Below are 21,321 nucleotides of genomic sequence, written 5' to 3'. Positions count from 1 at the left end.
GAGAACTGTATACTAGCAGTGGTGTATGTAATGTAAACCTTTTGCGGTAAGGGCGTTAAGATGAAGAAATTGTATTTCAGAAGTTTCGGTTTCAGAGCTGTCAGAAGTTCCTGTGAGGCCTGCAGGATCTAGATGATGATAAACTATTGCCAACTAGGACCATAGCTCCCGTGTCGATCGGTTACAAAGGTTAGATCATGAAGGCTACAGAGCGTTCGTGCCATCACAGAGGCTAAACTACTAGCCTCCCGCTCGTGTAGTATATATCGCGGAAAAACTGTCTTCAAGAACTGCGAACACCCTCTCAGTGGCGAGCTTGAAACATGATATATCAACAGCCGCTCGCAAAGGCCCCAATCGCAACTCACGCTCAAGACACACCTCGTTCCAACTCCAATCAAGACGTCGAAACCGCATCGACCTCGCGGGCCTCCGATCTCAAAAGACCGCACGCAGTATCAGCATGGAACTCGGTCAGAGAAGGAGATGTAGGTGATATGTGATATTCACGGGAACTTTGGCAAGGGTTTCCTGGGTAAGATATTCTTGCGAGACAGGGGGGTTTATGTGGCTGGTAGTGTTATCTTACGGGGGAGAAAGGTAGTCAGCATTTTGTAAAACAGGGAATTCGGCAGTTGAGTTGTGATCTTGCATTGCTGCAGGATCTGGTTTCGTGCTGATTAGAGAGGGTTGGGTTATATGAGATCGGGTTAAGGCCTCGGTGACAAAAGGTCCGTCGTAGCGTAGACCTGCTATTGTTGATGAGAGAAGAGTGAGAGAGTGGGATTTACAAGGTCGTTCCCACCTTTCTCAACGGCTGCAGGGGAAGACGGGCCGCTGTTTCATCAACGCTCGTCCCGCCCAGAGCATCAAGTTGAGGTGGACCTCTTCAGTGAATCAGAGCCTCAAAATCTTGAATGAAAAGAAGCTGGAACAGAGTAATACTTGTATCCTTCTTCCAGAGTCAGATTTTTTATTTTAAGACATTTACACGAGTAAGCAGGTCAGCCACAGTCGGTACCTGCATTACAATAAGCCTAACCGAGGTGTAGACTATAAGCTGTATTTGCTTTTTCCTCACAAGCCATGGCCTGATTCCTCCTTCAGCCTTTTGCCGGTTTGCGTACCCGTTTGGAGATGAGAGAAGACTGTGACATATCCGGGCGGGACCGCGCACAAAGACTTACGGAGTAGACTGTCATAAATTATCTTCGGGGTCATTGTGGTTCTAACAATGATTATTGATACCGGACCGGTTGTGGGTTGTGATAACTCACTTTGCCAAGGACCATGAAGAACGATGGGTCTCGAGTCTGTCTCGAGAGAAGCAGCACCATGTTGAAGATTTGAGCTGTAATATTGACGAAAACGCAAGTACCTCAGTATAATAATCTACAGATGGCTACGAGCAAGACTCGTGTGTCAGCTGCATCTCGTTCCTGAATCTTCCCCGTGTAAGTGGAGATAACTCGGACACAACTCCAGACCTGCATACGGATACACAATACCTCAATGTCTCCCATGCACTCTCTAGATACCGACTTTGATCAAGAAACAAGCACGGTATTTCAAAACCAAGACCCGTTCAACGACAAGTGTGTCAATGCTTAGCCCCCAGAACAAGGGTCCCGTAAAGTATTTGCGAAAAAGCAATATCGCCAACTGTCACTTTTTCCCAAATTGCGGATCCTCTCTGTGGTCTGACGAAATAAATGTCAACTGACGATGAGAATTTCTCGTCAAGAAGGCTCTTGCGCGGGACTAGAGATCGAGTCTAGAAGAACAAGCCACCCGGAGGCTTTTCGTCTTGTCTTTTTAAAAGCGTCCCGATCGGTTCCGGAATTTGATGTTGGTTGTTAGTTACCGTCGAGGCACAGATGTTAAAGATTGTCGCGATGTCTCATTGTACCTTTAGAGGGGTTAGCAATCTGTGTCGTTGTAACTACCTGTGCTCGGGTGATCTCTCATTATCCGCGACTCCGTGGGTTCATCACGACAAGATCATTGGTAAAGCACTAAAGAGGAAACAAGAGCGAAACCATGGATAACAAATCAATCAGTGATAAGATCAGCGAAACTCGCCTTTAAGGGAAAAAGAAACTGCATTGTCGGTAGATACGTATTAGTATCCTCTGAGTAAGCTTCTCGGCTGGATAGCCCACATCCTCCACAACGACTACTTCCAACGGTATATAGATCTGGTGGGTATAATGCATCACGAAATAATCCTTGCCACACTTAGGCCCCTGGTAAGCACACCGGTACTCACGTGAGATACACCAAGAATAAACGTCGACGATTATGCTGTGCAACAGTGATTGCAGGCCTCAATGTTCAGAGAACCGCAGCGTGAGGTACATATGCGGCTTTCTTCCACCGGTGAGACGACAAACGCCTCAACAAACGGCTCTCGGACAATGAGACCACTAATATTGAATAAACTTCTTCATGGCTTTTCTTTCACCACCAGAAAAAGCCACATGTAATACTTTACGGCGAGAAAGAGACAAGGGTCCTCTACGAGAATGCCTCTCTCTTCCCCACGAGCGGGTCTGGAGGGGGACGCCGGGTTCCTGAGAGCCAGGGGTATTATCAGACGCGCTAGAATGAGAACCGCATGAAGAGCGAGAATAAGCAAAAGCAAAACTAAAAAAAAGAGACGTTTCTAAAAAGTTTGCCTCTAATTTTTCTTTTTCTCATTATGCGACTTTGTTAGTAGAGTTGAGTCGTCACTTTGAGTCGAACGATTCTCACTTGGGACCCCCCCGGCTTGTTTGCTAGAAGAATACAATATTTGCGAGAAAGAGCAGAGATTGCTTGGGGATATCAGATTTTCTGTTGTAGTGGTGGAGTAAGCCTTGTCGTCCTGTATTTTCTACATCCTAGCTCCTTGTCCCAAGATATAAGTTCCTCTGCATGTCCCATCATCATGGAAGAAGGACTGTATTCTGCACGGTCATCTCCTCATCTAGTGACTGCTCAGTTTCAACAAAAGCCTCTTTCTTTATTATTCTTCTAATATCTTTAGTCGAGATACAATGGCGCCTCTTGCTCATGACCCTTCGGGTTTTCTCATGGAGCCGCCGGAGGGACAGACGAGGACTCTTGGTAATCCGCCGAGCAGTGGGAGCGGAGTTATTCCTTGCGGTGTTACGACGACGATCATTGCTTCGATCATTGTTATCTTGAGGGTCTTTACGAGGAGATATGTGGTTAAGAGTGTGTTGGGTGCTGATGACTGTATGTCTTGCTCAACATTTCCTCTTGGAAGCAGTACTAACTGAGTTGTTAGACTTGTGCATAGCTGGCCTCTGTTTCTCTTTTATCTTTCTCGGCATCACATTAACACGTATGTATTATACTCGTCCACTTTATTGTCGTATCTGACAGTGGTAGTCCTCAACCTTGGTGCTGGAAACCACATGTGGGATATTCCAGTGGCCGAATACGTTCCCAAGTTCTGGCAGACGAGCATCGGAGCCACGCTCACATACGCTGCCAGCATCAGTCTCGCTAAACTCTCTGTCCTTAGTTTCTATCTTCGAATCTCTCCTGATAGATTCGTTCGTCGAGCCGTCCATGTATTGATGGCTCTTGTCTGCTCATACACTTTCGTCTACATCTGCCTCGTCGTGTTTCGATGTCAGCCTGTATCTGCAGGATGGGACCTCACCATCGAAGGAAAGTGTATTGAAATGGAGGTTCTTGTTATCTTCTTGGTCATCTGCAGCGTTGTCATCGATACATTCGTTCTTCTTCTCCCGATCCGCATCGTTCAACCTCTGCAGATTCCAACTCGTCAGAAGATCTCACTCGCTGTTCTCTTCGCAACTGGGGGTGTCATCATCGTCGTCACAATCCGGAGAGCCACTATCACTCTTCCCATCTTGGACGCTCCCGACTATACGTGGGCTCTTCCACGACAGCTTATCTTGAGTTTCATCGAGGTCAACACCAGTCTCGTTTGTGTTTCTGTCCCAGCGCTTAAGCCATTCTGCGTCCGATATATCCCCTTCCTCATTCACCCTCGTCTTCGCTCGCAGGAGAAGAACTCGAAAAAGTCCAACTCGCATAGTCAAGAGAAGAGAAAAAGTCATACACTCGACAATGATTCATACGAGATGCCTCACAGACGAGACTTTGGTGGCGAGAACCCTCAAGAAGATGAGGCACGTCTTTGTCCTATGATACCAGAGCACAGTCCTGCTCTGGAATCAGATGGACCAATGGACACCGAGAGCGTTGACAGCTCAGCCGACCAAGTACCTCCAGTAGCCGCCAAGCCTAAACCTGCTCTGGCCAGCTTCTCTACTAAGCGCAGCCAGAGCGTCAATGGCATTCAAGTCACGCGGGAAACAGTCATTACCTACGGACCCAAAGATTAATACACGGTTGCTGCCCTAGCCAAGTGAAAGATTTCCTTATCTTATAAGCGCCGCGCCGCTCAAAAGAGCATGTTAACACTCCAAGGATGGTATGATGTCGGCGAGTCTGACCAGAGAGACGTTCATTGGGGTAATAGACACTTTTCAGCAGCGTCGAGAACAGGAGGCGCCGGCTGGTTCGAGCCCGAAAGAGTAGGCTATTGGCATTGGCCAAGTATGCGGATACCGATGTGGTACATAAGCATAGAATCTAGACCTTAACGGAAGAATCATTTAGAAGAATTTAGGATCAATCAAATATAGCGATTCACATTTCAGGTCTTTCATGACAGCACGTGCGTGAACGTCAGATTGTTTATGTGTATAAGTTTGTCCATGTGTCAACAAGGCTGTTGGTTGTGAGTGTATTGACATACCAACTTGCGTTCGTACACCCTTCATTGGATGGTTCCTGAGACTTTCTTATTGTCATCACTCCCTTGCTGAGCTGGCGGCAGCTGTGTTTGTCTTGATTGCCATGGTAATACTTCTGTTCAGGACCAACAGCCTCGGTATGTCTGAGACAGCAACATCAGCTTGATCATGCAACCGAAGTGCCACGGAAGACTCGGATCACAGCCAGTACCTAAACTCTTCATGTGAAATGCATGTGAGTTTGAAGAACTTTGAGTCCCGTGTTGGCCCTTATTGAGAAATGTGACATACAACTTCTTGCTCTCGGATGAGTTACACATCACCATACGGTAGTAGATCATAGATATTGCGCGGAAGCAAATACTTTCATGATTTTCCCTGTACGAGCATCTACGGAAATCACCTAAACAAAAACGCCTATGTGCCCATAATTAACCCGAAACCATTACAATAGCTCAATACGCCGTCATTAGTCGTGTCATAAGGCGTATTCCATCAAGTCCCAAATCAGGATTCTATCGCAAACCCGCATAATCCAAGCTAAAACTTAGGAAGTTTCTTCTTCGTCTTCGATGGTGTACCATTGAGCAGAAAGTACACAGGCAAGAACAACAAAGATCCAATCACACATAGCCAAGTGCTGTAGAGCTGCCAAATAGTCCACAAGAAGGGACCAAGACCAGGACACAGGAACTGAATACAGTCATTGACTGGATACAGGTCTTCTTGGCTGGCGATGTAGTAACGGGGATTTTGTCGACGCGGCTTGCTATCCTCTGATCCCTCATCCTCTGATGATGACTCTGGTGAGAGCTGTGTAAGCTGTAGAACAGATACAAGCTTCACAGGTGCTTTGTACAGAGGGATGAACCAGAGCGCGAATGTCTGACGGATGGAGACATATAGAAGACCGCTCTTCTGATCAAATGCTGAGAAAACTTAGCAATTGCAATTGACTATTGGATGACGGGAGACTGACCTGCTGAATCGACCTTGAGGTCAATGTGTGGACTCAGAGTACGATACCATCGATAGATGGCTAGTATCAATTGGATAGACTCAAGACCACCTGCTAAAGGTATTTGTCCCTTCGATATAGAAGGCACACGGCAGTATGGGTGTGAGAACGAGGCATTGGGGAGAAAGTATTCTCTTAGAGTCGACTCTTGGACATCTGGGCTGCCCTGAGTGAGCGACTTGATAACGCCGCCGATTTCCTTGACTATACTTGATGAGCATCTTGCAGTCTGTAATATCGAACGAACACTTACCTGGATGCTCCATTTTTGTAGTTATAGTTCAATTGATTAAATTCAGGAACGTGAGTAGCTTGAAGAGTGGATGATAATGTGGGTGAGCTTCAGATTAATTGCGCTAGGATGCCTTTATGAAAGAAAAGCAATTGAATTGGATTGACTGATATAGAGAAGTAAGGTCTGGAGTAAACAAAACAGCGGGAAGAAGTTGGAATGAAGTGATTTATTCTTGTTTCAGCCATTGTCTGTGGGTTCACTGTCACATCACTAACCAGACTAACTATCCCGCCCTGAATTGAACTGAACTGACCTTGAAATCATTGACTCGTCATTGTTCCAAGGCCTCTAAATTAGCATGTGAAATATTGACGTCATATTTCGCTTTCACATGAAAGACACTTCGAGATATTTATGAGAATACGAACCTCAACCTCAATTGTCAATTGTCGATTATAATTATATTCAGCAATTACAATGGCGTCTGACACCGGCCTCGTCAATCCCCTCTTCCACCCTTTTCTCTTCTTCTTCCAGATCTTCCAATGGCTCACAGACAAACTCCTCTCGCCCAAGCCACCGAGTGAAAACGCGAGGATTGGGCGTAACAGACCCAAGATTGCAGTAATTGGGGCGGGAATCACGGGAGTTACGAGTGCGGCTCATTGTATTGGCCATGGCTTTGATGTAGTGATTTTCGAAGCTGGGTCCAAGGATAATGTTGGTGGTATTTGGAGTGTAAGTTTCACCACGCTGTGATGTTCTATAATGAATGACCTTGAAGCTAATAAAATGCAGAGGGTCAATGAGACGTCTGGGCTTCAGATCCATTCATTGATGTATCGGTTCCATCCTTCTGTCCAGTGGAATCGTGGATATCCCGACCGTCAGCAAATTCTCAGCCAGGTCCGACAGCTCTGGGAACGCTATGGCCTCAAAGAGCGAACACGCTTCAACACGAAAATTGATCGCGTTTACCAAGATGACCAGGGACGATGGATTGTCAATGACCCTTCCCTCGGACGCTTTGGCGGTGTCATTGCTGCGGTCGGAACTTGTGGCGCCCCAAAGATGCCAAAGATTCCTGGCATGGACAACTTCAAAGGTCCTATTTACCACTCTAGTGAACTCACTGGGTATGTCGTTCGGCCTCCCAACTCATTATGCAGCCCGCTAAATTGTTATTAGAAAAGATGTCAAGGGTAAGAAGATGGCCATCATTGGCGGAGGTGCCTCTGCTGTTGAAGCGCTTGAGTTCGCCTTTACAGAAGATGCTGCCAAAGCGACCATTCTATCGCGCTCAGACAAGTGGATCATTCCTCGCAACATGGTCGTCGATACGCTTCTGAGCTTCAACATCTTTGGCCAAGAGACTGTACTATCGTTTATCCCAGAGTTCTTCCTGCGCAAGTTCTTCTACCGGGATCTTGAGGACATTGCGCCTGATAAGAGTCATGGTTTGTTCATGGAGACGCCTATGGTTAACTCTGATGTTATGGATAAGTTGCGCGAAGGCAAAGCTGAGTGGGTTCGCTGTGATATCGATGAATTCGTCGAGAGCGGAATTCGAGTCAATCGACGTGCTAAGGGTGTACCGCAAGGTGGTCCTGGCCACGAGGAAGTCATCGACGCTGATATTGTCGTTATGGCTACAGGTTTCAAGAGACCTTCTCTTTCTTTCCTCCCCAAGGATTGCTTCGAGGAACCCTACCCACCGCCGAACTGGTATCTCCAGACCTTCCCACCCACTCACCCCTCAGTCTCAGCCATCAACTGCACATACGTCAACGCCATCGGCACCGTTGGTAATTGGCACATTGGCATCTACACTCGAATCCTCCTCATGTTCCTCATGGATCCGTTCTCTCGCCCCAGTCCCTTCTGGATGCAGCGCTGGATCGACATGACCAAGACACTCAAGCTTACCAGCCCAACTGGCGCTTTCGACTTCTTTACCTACTTGGAGCTTATCTGGTGGTTCTTCTTCTGTGTGGTTATCAACCCTTTCCGATGGAAGTGGGCTATCTTTGTGTTCTTTGGTGTTGGGTTTGGACTTCCGAAGCTGGTGGTGAGGCAAGAGGAGAGGTTCACGAATGGAAATGGATACCATGCTACAGATGAGGGTAGAAGCTTTTAGGGAAATGTCGATGGTTTTATTTCGTCGAGAGTCATTGAAGATGGGGAGAGAAGATTTACGAAAATTCGAAAAGTGAATAGTGATCCGAGAGGGGAACGAGGATAGAGATTGTCAGAGAAGCCTAGGCTTCGTTTATGATAACGAGATATTGAAGACAAAAGACCAATGCCATATGCCGTTTCACTGTCTTTTCGTCCGTACGTAGTCTGTCGAGATCCTGTCAGCCCATAACCGCCTTACTCTAAGCAGGCAATGTTTGGCACAGTTCAGCTTTCTCTTGAGAAGTGGATGAGACCCGAGTTTCCCACGAAAACCGCGTGTACGTAATGAAGGCCTCAACAGCTGCCTCATTAAGATGAGCTGTTAGACATGGCGGGTCATGCAAGCAAAAGAACTCAACATGGGGGAATATGATTGAGTTGGCAGATCATCTGGAGAAAACTTGGGGAAGTAAAGTACTCCGTAAAGCATGCGAAATGAAAGGGGATCTTATTACGTTACGGCGGCTACGGAACGCGGGTCTGTGATATGCGTATGTAAACGCTTTGCCGAGCTGAGGCGTAACAGCACAGCTAGAACTGTTAATAAAAGTTGTTTGCTAGACCTTTCAACTATATAAATAGTGCCGCTTATACCCGTATCCCAACGCAGTGTAATTCAACACCACTATAAGTCGCGATACTTGATGCAACAATCACCACATAAAGTTTAAACTTTTCAATCTCCTCCACGTCCGCCGGCACCTCTCTTTTCCCTCGGCTCGGCTCCGCGTCTTTTCTGTATCAAAATTCAAGGGGGCGACAGTCCATTTCGCTGAAGCTTCTGACTCGGTGCCTCCGCTTGAATCCAGGTTGATTAGGTAAAATGGACCGACTTTTGAGTAACAGAATCCACAAAAGACGATCAGCTTTTTTCTCTCCTTCAGGGACCTTTACAAGCTTCCCCAGCCAAATCAGTATTTCCTCTTACTAAGAGTGACGAGAGAAGTTGATGCTTGTTCTGCAATTGTCATTTTTTTATAAGTAACTCAAGTCGAATTGGTAGAGAATGTGAAGAAAAGTCTTATAAAAATCTGATGTTGTTGAGCTATTGACGTTAGCTATTACTTGAGCCCCATTACTTTAACCAATTAGGGGCGTTTAAAAAGGGTTTACTTGCTAATCCTTCTAGAAACACCATGGAATGATCCACTTGAACTCCATCATGGATCGTGGAATGACCCGGTCCTGGCTTTTCGTATGACATGCCATTGCCATGGATGGACTGACAAACTTTTTTCTTAATTCTCGCCTCTCCTCACATGGATCCAGATGGTCAATATGGAGTCTCCACGTCCCATCCGACGTCGGTCTAAGGGGGAGTCATATACCGTGGCCCTACAAAGACAGCTCAGTCCCTTCTCTTCACACACCTCATACATACTCACTTTCTCTGAACCGCTAACGAGTTCACCAAATAAACAAACAGTCTGTGTGACAATGGGAGACTAAGCCACACTCATCAAACACACAATGACCTCCTCCATCACCCCCGCGGCCTCCAACGCCAGCAAAAACAAGGACAAGCCCCAAGGCCCTCAGGACAACAACATCCTCTCCAGCCCCATCGCCCAAGATGACGATTCCACCAGCGAGAAAATGGTCGGCGAAGTAACCGAGTTCGAGAAGCGCAAGATCCTCGACGGCAAGGCCAAGTTCAGCCGTCTCGGCTGGAAGCGCCTCACCATCGTCCTCATCGTCCAGGCCATCGCGCTCGGCTCGCTCTCCATCCCCGGCGCCTTTGCGACGCTGGGCATGGTCGCCGGCGTCATCTGCTCAATTGGCATTGGCCTCATTGCGATTTACACGTCGTATATTGTTGGGCAGGTCAAGGTTAGGTATCCGCATGTTGAGCACTATCCTGCTGCGGGAGGACTCATGTTTGGACGCTGGGGTGCTGAGGCTTTTGGTGTCATGGTTACGCTCCAGTTGTTGCTCCTCACGGCGTCGCATTGCTTGACGGGGACTATTGCCTTTGCGACTTTGACTGAGAGTAACATCTGCAGTCTTGTCTGGGGTGTCATCTCTGCTGTTCTGCTGCTGCTTCTTGCTGTGCCTCCTAGTTTTGCAGAGGTGGCTATCCTGGGCTATATCGACTTCGCCTCGATTATTGCAGCTATTGGAGTCACCATCATCGCGACTGGTATTCGAGCTTCTGATGCACCTGAACCGGCCAATTGGTCCGCTTGGCCCAAGCCTGATGTCACATTTGCTCAGGCCTTTATTGCGCTTTGCAACATCTTCTTCGCATACAGCTTCTCCATCTCGCAGTTCAGCTTCATGGATGAAATGCATACGCCTACCGATTATATGAAGGCTATTTGGACACTCGGCGGTATCGAAATCGTCATCTATACCCTTACCGGCGCTCTCATCTACTCCTTCGTTGGTGTCAATGTCAAGTCTCCAGCACTGCTATCTGCAGGGCACACCGTTGCTAAGGTTGCCTTTGGCGTCGCATTACCAGTTATTTTCATCAGCGGCTCGATCAACACGACTGTCGCCGTGCGCTACATTCACGGCCGCATCTATGAGAACTCCATCGCCAAGTATATCAATACCCCCAAGGGCTGGATCTCTTGGCTCCTTCTCATCAGCATCTTCACCTGGATCGGTTTTGTCATCGCCGAGGCTATTCCCTTCTTCAGTGACTTGATTGCCATCACATCCAGTTTGCTGAACTCAGGCTTCACTCTGTACTGGCCCGCCGTGATGTGGTTCATGCTTCTAAGAGAAGGAAAATGGTACAGCAAGAAGAACATCCTTTCGAGCGTCGTCAACGCCATCATCTTCATCATGGGCCTTGTCTTCTTGGTTGCTGGAACCTACTCCGCTGTCGTCGATATTGTAAGTCAGCTCACATAAACGTCTTTGTAACATCAACTAACATGATTCGCAGATCGACCAGTATGATCACGGAACTGTCAAGAACGCTTTTACGTGTGCTCCTCTTGGCTAAGACGATCACAAACGTGGTGAGTGGTCAGACACAGCCGGTGACGGGGTCGAGTCCAGTCACTGAACTTTGGGATACCATGTCACACATATTTCCATATCCCACCTAATACAACACCAAAACACCATCGTAGGGGCCATGCGTAAACGTAGGCGTGACATGTACTTCGTATACAAGCATTAGTTCTCTCTGAGCATGTTTGCTTGAAACATTTTATTGCTCTATGTGGTATACGAAACACGTACGACGTTGCATGCGCCCATGACCATGGACTCGTCCCTGATCGTGACTAGTACACTGCTTCATGTCGCATAAATACTGTGGTGGCATGGAACAGAGTAACTCGTAGCGCAAAGACCACCGGTCATGGTTCACAGGTGATGGTGATGCTTCGATTTTGGTGTACGCTCCTCTTGATCTTAGCATTCTATCGCTCTCAATGAACCAATACATTCATTCTTTTCACAGCTTGGCCTGTTCAGCTCTTGTCAACTTCCTCAAAGGAGGACCGCCTCGACTGCCATCACCCTGCTTCACCATATCCTGCCCAGTTGGCGCTCGTAGCCTCCATTTATGTCGAAGCTCCTTAGGAGCCTTATCCTCGAAACAATCAACAACATATCTTCCAAGCACAGGGAGAAACTTGAACGCACTACATCATCGTCAGCAAAACTCCACGTAGACTTCATGGGGTAACTCACTGTCCAGCACCACCGGTAGCAAGAAAAAGACCCTCGCGCACAGGATGATGGTCCACGATAAAGTCTCCCTCAGGTGTATCAGAGTACCAGCAAAGCCGTGTTCTCAACCACTCCCGATCCGCAACCTCAGGCACAAGATCTTGTAAGCCTTCACGAAGAGCTTGTAGGGCATCTGCAGGTAAGTAATTGGTTGTAGCGTTGTTTTCATCTCGTTTAGGGGATGATACTACTCGAGTTTGTCCAAGAGGATCTTTAACCTCCACTTCAGTGGCCCATCCGTAACCGTGGCGAGCAATCTTGAGAATGTGTGTCTTGGGCGTGGGAGGAAACACAAAGACTCCTGTGCTGAGATTAATGATGACAGGCATGTTCTTGAGTCTCTCTGCTTCGTCGGCGGTGAGGCGGATGAATCCGACTGGTTGTCCGGAACCAGATGAGGCGTGGCTTATGGGTAGGAGTCTATTTGACCACGCTCCAGTGGCTATAATGACTTGTGCAGCAGGGATAGTGTCACCTTCTGCGACATTTACGCCCGTGACTCTCTTGTCGCTGTAACGTAGTGATAAAGCTCTTCCTCTTGCGCCGGTGATGAAGGACACACCAGCAAGAGAACACTCAGTAGCTAGTTGCTGTATACTAGACTCGGCATCCGCCCACCCACCGGTCTTGTTGAAGTACGCCTTCTTGCCATCAAGCTGAGCCTGAACAGCAGGGAATTGTTTTCGAATATCGTGTGCATTCTCATACTCCTCCAGTGTTCCGCCAAGGGTCTTGTTCGACTCTCTACTCTTCTCAACAAAGGAGTTGCCAGAAGCATCAGTGAGCATCACAAAGCCCGACTGATGGTAGTGCTGTGAATATTGACCGGTCCAGCCCTCGAGGGCTTCAGTTGCCATCTTGCCGTAGAAAGGATCAGCATATTCCACGCGAATCACACGTGAGATATCAACACTGCTTCCGTCCATCACAGGCGGTAGATATCGGTCTAGGACTGTGACATATTGATAGCCTCTCTTCTTGAGTTCAAGGGCAGTTGAAAGGCCAAAGACACCAGCGCCTACGATGACGACGGGCTCATTCTTTGATGCAGGCGTTCTAGAAGTCATTTTGAGGTTGAGATAAGAGAAACTAGTGATAAGAACAAGTAATTATCCGGAGAATGAAAAGAAAGAAACAAGAAGCCCGTCTTATAGTAGACAAGGGACTTGTATAAGTCGATGTCCAAGACGGAAAACTGGTCTAAAACTCCGTGTCCAGAGCCATTGACCAATCGTGTTTCACCGTCTCATCACCAACGGGCACGGAAAACTACCACGACAATTCTCCGGTCAACGACTCACTAATAGCACTATCACTAGAACAACTCTCCAAATCTTGAGATACATACAAGGGGAAAGCTCTGGAATTCGGTATCTTTTTAATATTCAAGAGCCAGTATTTCGGAGTCATCTGTAAGCTTCTCCAAATCGAGTCACGTGCACTTTTCCGTCTAAATGTGGGCACGGAGAATCCGTATCTCGTCCTCTTCATCTCAATTACATATTGTATTGTATAAGCTTCCCATGAATGCTTGTTCAACAGCCCCACTGTCGACTACACAATGACAGGTAATCCCGAATCATCCGTCCGGCGTGCGTGCGAGAGCTGTCGGTAAGTCGTATGATGTATTTACAAGGGTATCTTTCTAATCCGGGAGCAGACGGAAGAAGACGAGGTGTACGGGAGAAAGACCTGTGTGCTCTTTTTGTGAGAGGCTGAATCAGCCTTGTGAATATTTACCTAGGAATCGAGAGACTGTGAAGCGGAGAAGGAGGACTTCTAGAGCGTGAGTTGTGATCTTGGCTGAATGACTTGTCTTATGAGTGACTAGGAAACCGGGTTTGGGGGATCATGTTTCGAGTGTTGAGAATCGGGGTGATGAGGTATACGATCTTATTCAGTAAATGATACCGGGGTTTTACTGTTGCTGCAACGGCTAACAGATATAAAGTCATCCTCAAGCTGCCTCATCAAGCAATGGCTCAGTCTTGACTCCGGACTCCCTGCCTAGGCACACAAACAGGTCGGGATCTTTCGTCGAAAGCGCTTCAAGACGGATGAACAGAGTAAGCATCAATGACGAAGTCTCAGTATCATGGTAAGATAGCCTTTTTCTATCTTATCATACATTGCCTTACATTTACCAGGCTCCCTTCAGCAACAGAGGCAAGACCATCGCCAGATTCACTCGACCGTGCTGTAGAAGAGTACCGCAGACGGTTATACTTCCAACCACTGCCTCTCTTCAATCCAGAAGGTCTGAGAGATCGCATCGAGAGATTTCCCATGTTTCTCCAATGGATCTTCTTAGCACTTGCGCTTTCAAATCTCCCTTATGATTCGAGCAGTGCAAAAGAAGCTGACTTGATTCACTCCCATGCGAGATCTGCGCGAGATATGGTACTCGAACTCGCCATGCGAGGAACAGCTCAGCTGGAAATCTCACAGGCTCTATGTCTCCTTGCTCTGGGTGACATCCTCGGTACCCACCTCGCTCTCTTTGATCACCACCGCTCTAACTCGTATGCAGAAGGAAGACCAGCTTTGGCTCTAATGACAATAGGAGCAGCCAGCAGACTCGAACTCGTCCGCGGAGCAGGCTACTCTGAATCCCCTAATAACCCGCAAGGCGATGCCAGCCTCAGGTGTTACTGGAGTGTCTTCATCCTCGAGAAAGGCTTCGCTCCTCGTTTCACCCTGCTCTCCCAGACACACACCAAACCTGAATATCCTCGCAGCGCAAGAGAGCCCTCACCGCCAGCATATCTAGGCGATGAAGAGTACGCGCCAGATCTAGAAAGTATTCGCGATGACTTGAGGACAGATCCCGGAATAACATCACATGCTGTACGCGCTGTTTCGTTCTGCGGCGACGTTATCTCATATCTTCATGCACTGCATATCGGAAAGGCTGATAATCCTGCTGATACGAACTCCAACTTTTACCAATTGACTAACACATTGTATGATCTCGAGTCTAGACTCGGCCATATACATTTCGTTCGCAACGTGGGCTTCTCGGAACGAACGCCAGAGGAATTCGAAAGACATCGAGAGTACTGGGCGCCCTGGCTTCTTTTCCAAATCACAGCGCATGCAACACAAGGATTATTGAACCACCCATTCATCCATCTCGTCACACTCCGAAGAGCAAACCGACCGTCTCAACCGAGGTTATTCCTTCAACAAACAGTCGATCAAGCCATGTTTCACTCAGCTTGGGTAGCGCGCTTAGTCCAAACATGTATAGATCGTGGATTGATGATATATGACCCCTTGATAGGCGATCTAGTCGCTGCTACGGCGACAATACCGTGGCTTTTCCAGTATGCGAGGGACACCAAAGTCTCAGAAACTTCAAAGGAGAATTACAGAAAATGCATCGAGTTTCTAGAGTCGATGCCCGATCCTTCACCCAGAAGCATACACAAGGTTCGTCAGAATACACGCAGCTACGAGTATATACTAACAATGACAGCGAGAACTCTTACATCAACTACAAACAATGTCGAGCCAAGCCCAGGATAACAACATGATTAGTTTTCAGCCCTCCAAGATCTGGCAGCTCATTGACTCCGATATCATGGACGCAGTAGCGCCACAGCCCACGACGGATGGGACGCAAGGCGGTCAATCCGATGCTTCAAAGACGACTGTCAGTGTGCAAACGACTTTTGTTCACCCTGTCGGTGAAAGGCGAACGGACCAACGACAGACTTCGCTGGGGGACTCGATGACTGCTGATATTTATGAGGGCTTGGAGCAGTATTCTCTCGATAGTATATTCTCGCAGCCTATGTTTATCGACCATGCATGGCTGCATGTATAAAGAGTATTAGATGACTAAATGATAATAGATCATCTATGCACGTCACCCGAAATGTGTTCCTGGCCTATGATGCCCATCTTTGTACAAACTCATCCTTCTTCACACTCTTCGCCAACGCCTTTTTGGCCACAACGCCGTCCAACTTCTCCTTAACCTTATCCACCTCTTGACGCAACACCTCAATCGACCCCTCAAACTCCGGATCGACCATCTTAATCTCCCCAAACGGACTCTCAGCCAATACACTATCACGCAAAAGCTGAATCGCCAATCTCGCATCGTCCAACCTCGAAGTGACACTCGTCTCAAAGCTATCCTGTGCATTGCGCACCACATCTGTAGTTTTGCCAGATCTTTCGGTGAACGCCTTGTTTAGAGCTGATACTTGGTCTTGAATGGAAGCTTCTTCTGCGTCGGGTAGCGAAAGCGCCAAGTCACGCAGAAGAGCTTCAATTGCAGGTTCGTCAAGAATACCGGATGAGCGACGTCTGTTATTGTTGCCGCGACGAGCACCGTCTGTGTTGGCGCGCATACGAATAGGTGAGGGGTTGCGAATGGGCGATGCTGGAATAGCGGCTCTAAGAGACTTCTTCTTTTCTGGGGATAGCGAGGCAGAAACTTCTGCTTTGGCTGTAGCGATGATGGAGGATGCTGCGGCATTGTGGGACTTGAGAGTTTCGACACGGTCTGTGAGGAGTGTTATTCTTTCTACAAGGTAGTCAAGACACTCGTTGACCTATATAGCATTAGCGGCACGAAAGATATGATGTTAGAATGCACGTACGTAAGAAACTGCTACTGCTGAACGATGTATGCTCTGTCCACTCTGAGCATTCGTAGCCTTCAGCGCTGGTTCCAAATGCTGCTGCTCAGCAGACATTTGTGCAACAGGCAAGATTTCCGAGTACAGCGACTCGAGCTCTTCCTCGAGAGCTTTGACATCTTCTTGAGTAGCAGCTTTGACATCCCCCGAGCGCTCCGCTGCAAGGATAGCCTCGAGGTATATTCTATCCAATCTCGTCCTCAACGTCTCAACAGTTGTCTTGATCAGCCTACGCAAATTAGCACATATTGATACAATGATAAGTGGAGGACTTACCTCATACAAGTCTCCCTCAACTTCTCAATCGTCTTCTCCTCCTCTGGATCCTGCTGATCGAGTTCCCACCCAAGCTTCTGCAAACTCGACAGTAGCTTATCATCAGACTGAAAACTCATATCGACCGTCTTCTTAAGATTCGATCGCGAGTCCTTAGCGATCTGCTCCAGATCTGCAACACGATACTCCAAACTCTGTGCCTCGCCATCAACCTACACCACATTAGCAACTCACTCATCTCAAACAGCCTCGGACTAGTCTGTGTTACCTCAAACACCAATTTCTTCAAGGCATGTTTTGTCTTATTGAGACGGACCTCTTCAAGATCCCTCCTCTGAGTCTCCGCCTCGTCCCGCTTCTTCACCAACCTCGCCAGCGCATCACGCTGCTGCTTCAACGTCTCAGTCTGCTTCGATATCGTAGCCGTCGACCTATTCAGCTCTTCAATCGCCGCACGAACATCATCCTCATTCACCGCCTGCACCTCCCCCAAATCATGCAGGTCCGCTAACCTGTCAACCTGCCCGCTCTTATCAAGCGCAGTATACCTAAACCCCCCCGGCCCTCATCAGCATAAAACAGATAGATACACAAAAGGTAACGACTCACAGTGCCAGCTCATCACCCGTGAGGAGGTGATCGCTTCCGAGATGCAGATTCGCCCATTCGACGAATGAAGCGTCTGATAGGGCGTGTTGCACGTCTTCCTTGGAGGCGGGGATGCCGTACGCGCGGGCTGCCTTGAGAAGCAGGGCTTCAGCGCGGTGCTTGGGGCTGAGATCCATTTTGGACCTGTGGAATAGCGAGGTGGCGTTTTTGAAGTAACCGTCCGTGATGGGGTGGTACAGCTACCGTTTGGCCTTTCAGGGTTTGATTGAGTAGCGGTGTTGACGATGACACAAGTCGTCCCTGGGAAAAGATGGAGGTGTTGCTGAGTGCAATGAATAGAGATTGGTGTTGTGGAGGATACTCAGTCAGACGGTGTACTGAGCCTCAAGTGCTGTCCACCCAAACAAATAAATCCCAGCTGAGAATAGATGAGCAACCAAGAATACGAGATTTGGTTTCAAAATCAGTTCACTCAAACGTCAATGCTGTGTCGTGCCGTGGTGGTGATGCTCAAGATAACCTCATATTCAAACAAAACAAACGCCCCAGACGTTAAATGTCGGCCCAAAGATCCCGGGCGGTCAAACAACCCCTGGACCCTTGGCGGCACTTTTTTTCCAGTGGACGTACACCTGAAGACCAGTGAAGGCGGGGCTAGCGTGCCACAGCATCTACAGCGCATCTTACATGAGGCGAGCTTCCTGATGCTCTTTGCAAGAGGCGATTATTGGTGAAGAGGCAAATATTCTCAGATCACAACGGTTGTGCATACGTTCTGGTTATTTAATGCAGGGGAGATGTCCTATTGATGCACTACAAATGCAAGACACAACGGCATGGCCATCTTCAAGAGATGTTTGACAAGATGCTTGCTTTTATGCAAGTCTCAGACATCAGCTTACAATAGTAAAAAATAGCTTAGCAAACACTTGGACACCATCATACTCGTCATCTGCATATATGATACATTCCCCTCATCATCCGTTTAAACCTCCCGTCCCACGTCCCCCCAGCATCGTCCTCCCTGCCGTGACCAAGAAACCGTCACCATCTGAACAACTCTTCCAACCTCATATCCATTGCTCACCAGTACATCGACTCCCCACGGGGAATATAGTCATGTTTCAATCTATTTCTGGCCCTCTCCATCATGACGTTTGGTCAAACAACCCTCGTAACGGGAAAAGAAATGATACAAGATCGAAGAGCACCCTTCAAACGAGAGGGTCTGGCCTCAAGGCTCAAGGCGGTGTTTCCCGTACTTCCCGTTCAATGTGTCAAACCGACGCAAACAAGATATCATATGCAGCCAATCTTACATGGTCGAAGGTGGTCCAATTCCTTCAGACATGCTCGGCAACAGGCCGATCTAGATTGGAGATATGTCGGGTCCCTACATCATCTTTCCAAAAAGAGCTGCACACGTCAACAGATAGAACGATAATATGTTTCAAACAGACCTGTAACTGTGAATATGTGACCGTTGGCTGTAGAATACGCTCTGCCAGTGCAAACCGCCGGCCGGCTTGGCCTTGTCACTGTCAACACTTCTGCTCTCCCCCCCATTCACCCTTTTCCAATCCCTCTTTTCCTCTTTCAACACATCTCGCTTGTCCCTCGAGCCCTTTTTAAACAGTCACCCTTCCGCAAGTCGCGAAAGGGTTGTATTGCATCTTCATGTGTAACGCCTCCAAAACCGCCGACCTTGTGCTTCTTCACCCTCACCAACCTGGCTGTGCTCATCACGTCGACGTTGCAGTTGCAGTTGCAGTTGCACCATGACTACTACCATTAGAAACAACGTTTCTGAAATCCTCCGCTGTCTCAGACCCTCAAATGAAGCTCGCAATCCGCTGCTCTCGAGGCCATCATGGATCAACTCCCCACAATCACTGTTTCAAGCAGCCCGAGACATGTCGCTATCAGATCTCTGGAGGACGCGATTCATCACCGTCGCCAGCAATGTGCTGGAGTTTGGCTGGGTCGTCGTCGTCTATCTCATGAGCGAGGTCATCATATGGGGTTTGAGTCGGGCGTTGGCTCCTGTGCATCTCGAGTTCTTCTCCTCTATTTTTGGCATGGTTCTGACATTTTGCTTCATGGCTGCGGCCTACCTGTGCTTCGCTGCTGATGTTGATGGTGTGTATCGAAGGCACATCAAATCCAAGGTGAGTGAACTCTATTCTCCATCACGGCAGCACTAACTTTCGTTTCAGGTCGACTTCATCAATGTTCATCTTGGCTTGGGCTTCCCAATTCCTCTCGTCATGCTCAACCAGAGCGACATTCTCAGCGGCCGCGATATCGGCTGCGTCGTCGGCAACTTTGGTACGTTTCAGTTCAGTGCAAAACTCACCGAATACCTTTCTTATTGTCACTCCAGTAATCACCAACCTTGCTTCCTGGGCTATGGTCTTTGCCCTCTCGCTTCTCGTTATGAGCTGTGTGGCGCGAATGACTGGTCAAGTGCCCGACGACTTTTGCCTTCCGCAACCTATGACAGGAACTCTTCCCCGGATCGAAACCAGTTGGCTCTCCGACTCAACTCTGGACCAAGGACAACAGCGTATGTTTTGCCGTCGCGAAAAAGTAGCAAACCCGCCGAGAGCCGGGCCGGGCGAAGCAACCTCAGCAACAGCCAGCCAACGATCATCCGTTGTTTCCAAGGATCCGGTTCCCGTGTCACAGGTTTGGCACTTTTGGACGTCCAACTTCCCACTGATCGCATCGTCTCTCTCCATCTTTGTGATTGGAGCACCAGTAGCTGCTGCCACTAAGGATGACCGCATCCTCGATGGTTGCGTTCTCTGGTTCGTCTGGGTACTGACACTGCGACTCCAGCGGGCCTTCAGGGCCTCCCAACTTTGCACTGACATGCCGAAGCTCAAGAACACGATCGTCACGCTTATGAATCCTGTCCTGTTCACGACCCTCCTCATGACGGCATATACCCGAGCCAAAGCGGGTGCATATGGCTACGGCAGTATAGACAAAGTATTGCGCGATTTCAGCGGAGGGACGCCCCTCTATGTTCTTTGGACCTCTGTAGCAACTGGAACACCCCTTTCGGATGGACGAAGCCCATGGTTTGGCGCCGGTGACGCTGCCCTCTCGATCCTCGAATGCGGAATTCTGATATGGGGGTTCAAGCTATACGAATGCCAACGACAGCTCTTCAGTCTCGCTGGCTTCCTCACTATCATCCTGGCAACGGCAGCCGCAGCTGGAAACGTGTTCCTGTCGGTCCTGGGAGGGAAGCTAATTGGTCTAAACGCACCCGCAGCGCTGGCATTCGCTGCAAGAAGCACAACTTTGGCACTTGCCAAACCGGCCATGGAAGCACTTGGTGGAAATCTGGGTGTGAATGCTGCCCTCGTGGTAAGCAACGGAATCCTCGGTCAGCTTTGCTACCCGTTCGTTCTCGACAAACTAGGCGTCAGACGAGAAGATCGTGTCTCCCATTCAAGCGTCAACATATCCGACTCTGATGGTAGAGCCTCACGTCTGAGCCTGAAGCCTCTGCTGAGAACAGCTCAAAAGGATCTGCCAAGTGGCGATGATCCCTTTACAATATCAGCCGGGATCACGGTTGGTATCAACGGCGCGGCAATGGGCGTGTCGTATCTGTACGAGACTAGAAGTCGCGCAGCTCCGTACGCTGCTCTTGCTATGACAGTCTCCGGTGTCATGACGGTGGTCTTCACCACTGTCGAACCTTTCAAAGGCGCTGTGATGGGTCTGGCCAGCTAAAAAGAAATGGCGATAGAATCTCGGCAGGATAGACGTGGTAGCGTTCATGACCTGGTGTTTAGAGTTATATACTTGCTAGGAAGACGGATAGAAAGACAAAGAGCAAGTCTG

At 48.5% G+C, this 21,321-nt stretch overlaps 8 protein-coding genes across 8 annotated transcripts; 5 read left to right on the top strand and 3 right to left on the bottom strand.

Moving 5' to 3' along the window:
- Positions 1-3,038: 3,038 nt before the first annotated feature.
- Positions 3,039-4,385, top strand: FSUBG_407 (integral membrane protein PTH11; the record flags this gene model as incomplete). The annotated part of the gene is made up of 3 exons (XM_036682019.1): positions 3,039-3,240; positions 3,293-3,349; positions 3,397-4,385. The coding sequence occupies 3 exons, from the start codon at positions 3,039-3,041 to the stop codon at positions 4,383-4,385; spliced, it is 1,248 nt and encodes a 415-aa protein (XP_036543930.1).
- Positions 4,386-5,339: 954 nt separating this feature from the next.
- Positions 5,340-6,083, bottom strand: FSUBG_406 (flavin-binding monooxygenase; the record flags this gene model as incomplete). The annotated part of the gene is made up of 3 exons (XM_036682008.1): positions 5,340-5,728; positions 5,779-6,021; positions 6,071-6,083. 3 exons carry the CDS (start codon positions 6,081-6,083, stop codon positions 5,340-5,342), a joined length of 645 nt encoding a protein of 214 aa, XP_036543929.1.
- A 446-nt stretch (positions 6,084-6,529) lies between these two features.
- On the top strand, positions 6,530-8,189 carry FSUBG_405 (ACB 4-hydroxyacetophenone monooxygenase; the record flags this gene model as incomplete). The annotated part of the gene is made up of 3 exons (XM_036681997.1): positions 6,530-6,790; positions 6,851-7,188; positions 7,241-8,189. The coding sequence occupies 3 exons, from the start codon at positions 6,530-6,532 to the stop codon at positions 8,187-8,189; spliced, it is 1,548 nt and encodes a 515-aa protein (XP_036543928.1).
- A 1,511-nt stretch (positions 8,190-9,700) lies between these two features.
- On the top strand, positions 9,701-11,186 carry FSUBG_404 (n amino acid transport system; the record flags this gene model as incomplete). The annotated part of the gene is made up of 2 exons (XM_036681986.1): positions 9,701-11,074; positions 11,127-11,186. The coding sequence occupies 2 exons, from the start codon at positions 9,701-9,703 to the stop codon at positions 11,184-11,186; spliced, it is 1,434 nt and encodes a 477-aa protein (XP_036543927.1).
- Positions 11,187-11,645: 459 nt separating this feature from the next.
- On the bottom strand, positions 11,646-12,990 carry FSUBG_403 (L-pipecolate oxidase; the record flags this gene model as incomplete). The annotated part of the gene is made up of 2 exons (XM_036681975.1): positions 11,646-11,835; positions 11,885-12,990. 2 exons carry the CDS (start codon positions 12,988-12,990, stop codon positions 11,646-11,648), a joined length of 1,296 nt encoding a protein of 431 aa, XP_036543926.1.
- Positions 12,991-13,484: 494 nt separating this feature from the next.
- FSUBG_402 (uncharacterized protein) lies at positions 13,485-15,752 on the top strand (the record flags this gene model as incomplete). The annotated part of the gene is made up of 4 exons (XM_036681964.1): positions 13,485-13,534; positions 13,875-14,021; positions 14,071-15,355; positions 15,402-15,752. 4 exons carry the CDS (start codon positions 13,485-13,487, stop codon positions 15,750-15,752), a joined length of 1,833 nt encoding a protein of 610 aa, XP_036543925.1.
- Positions 15,753-15,816: 64 nt separating this feature from the next.
- Positions 15,817-17,636, bottom strand: FSUBG_401 (uncharacterized protein; the record flags this gene model as incomplete). The annotated part of the gene is made up of 5 exons (XM_036681953.1): positions 15,817-16,488; positions 16,537-16,804; positions 16,852-17,063; positions 17,120-17,282; positions 17,461-17,636. The coding sequence occupies 5 exons, from the start codon at positions 17,634-17,636 to the stop codon at positions 15,817-15,819; spliced, it is 1,491 nt and encodes a 496-aa protein (XP_036543924.1).
- A 1,602-nt stretch (positions 17,637-19,238) lies between these two features.
- On the top strand, positions 19,239-21,210 carry FSUBG_400 (uncharacterized protein; the record flags this gene model as incomplete). The annotated part of the gene is made up of 3 exons (XM_036681942.1): positions 19,239-19,628; positions 19,677-19,788; positions 19,844-21,210. 3 exons carry the CDS (start codon positions 19,239-19,241, stop codon positions 21,208-21,210), a joined length of 1,869 nt encoding a protein of 622 aa, XP_036543923.1.
- Positions 21,211-21,321: the final 111 nt, after the last annotated feature.

The sequence above is a fragment of the Fusarium subglutinans genome (genome assembly GCF_013396075.1).
Source record: "Fusarium subglutinans strain NRRL 66333 chromosome Unknown NRRL66333_c0000002, whole genome shotgun sequence".
Lineage (NCBI taxonomy): Eukaryota > Fungi > Ascomycota > Sordariomycetes > Hypocreales > Nectriaceae > Fusarium > Fusarium subglutinans.
This window is presented reverse-complemented; position numbering and strand designations above follow the sequence as displayed.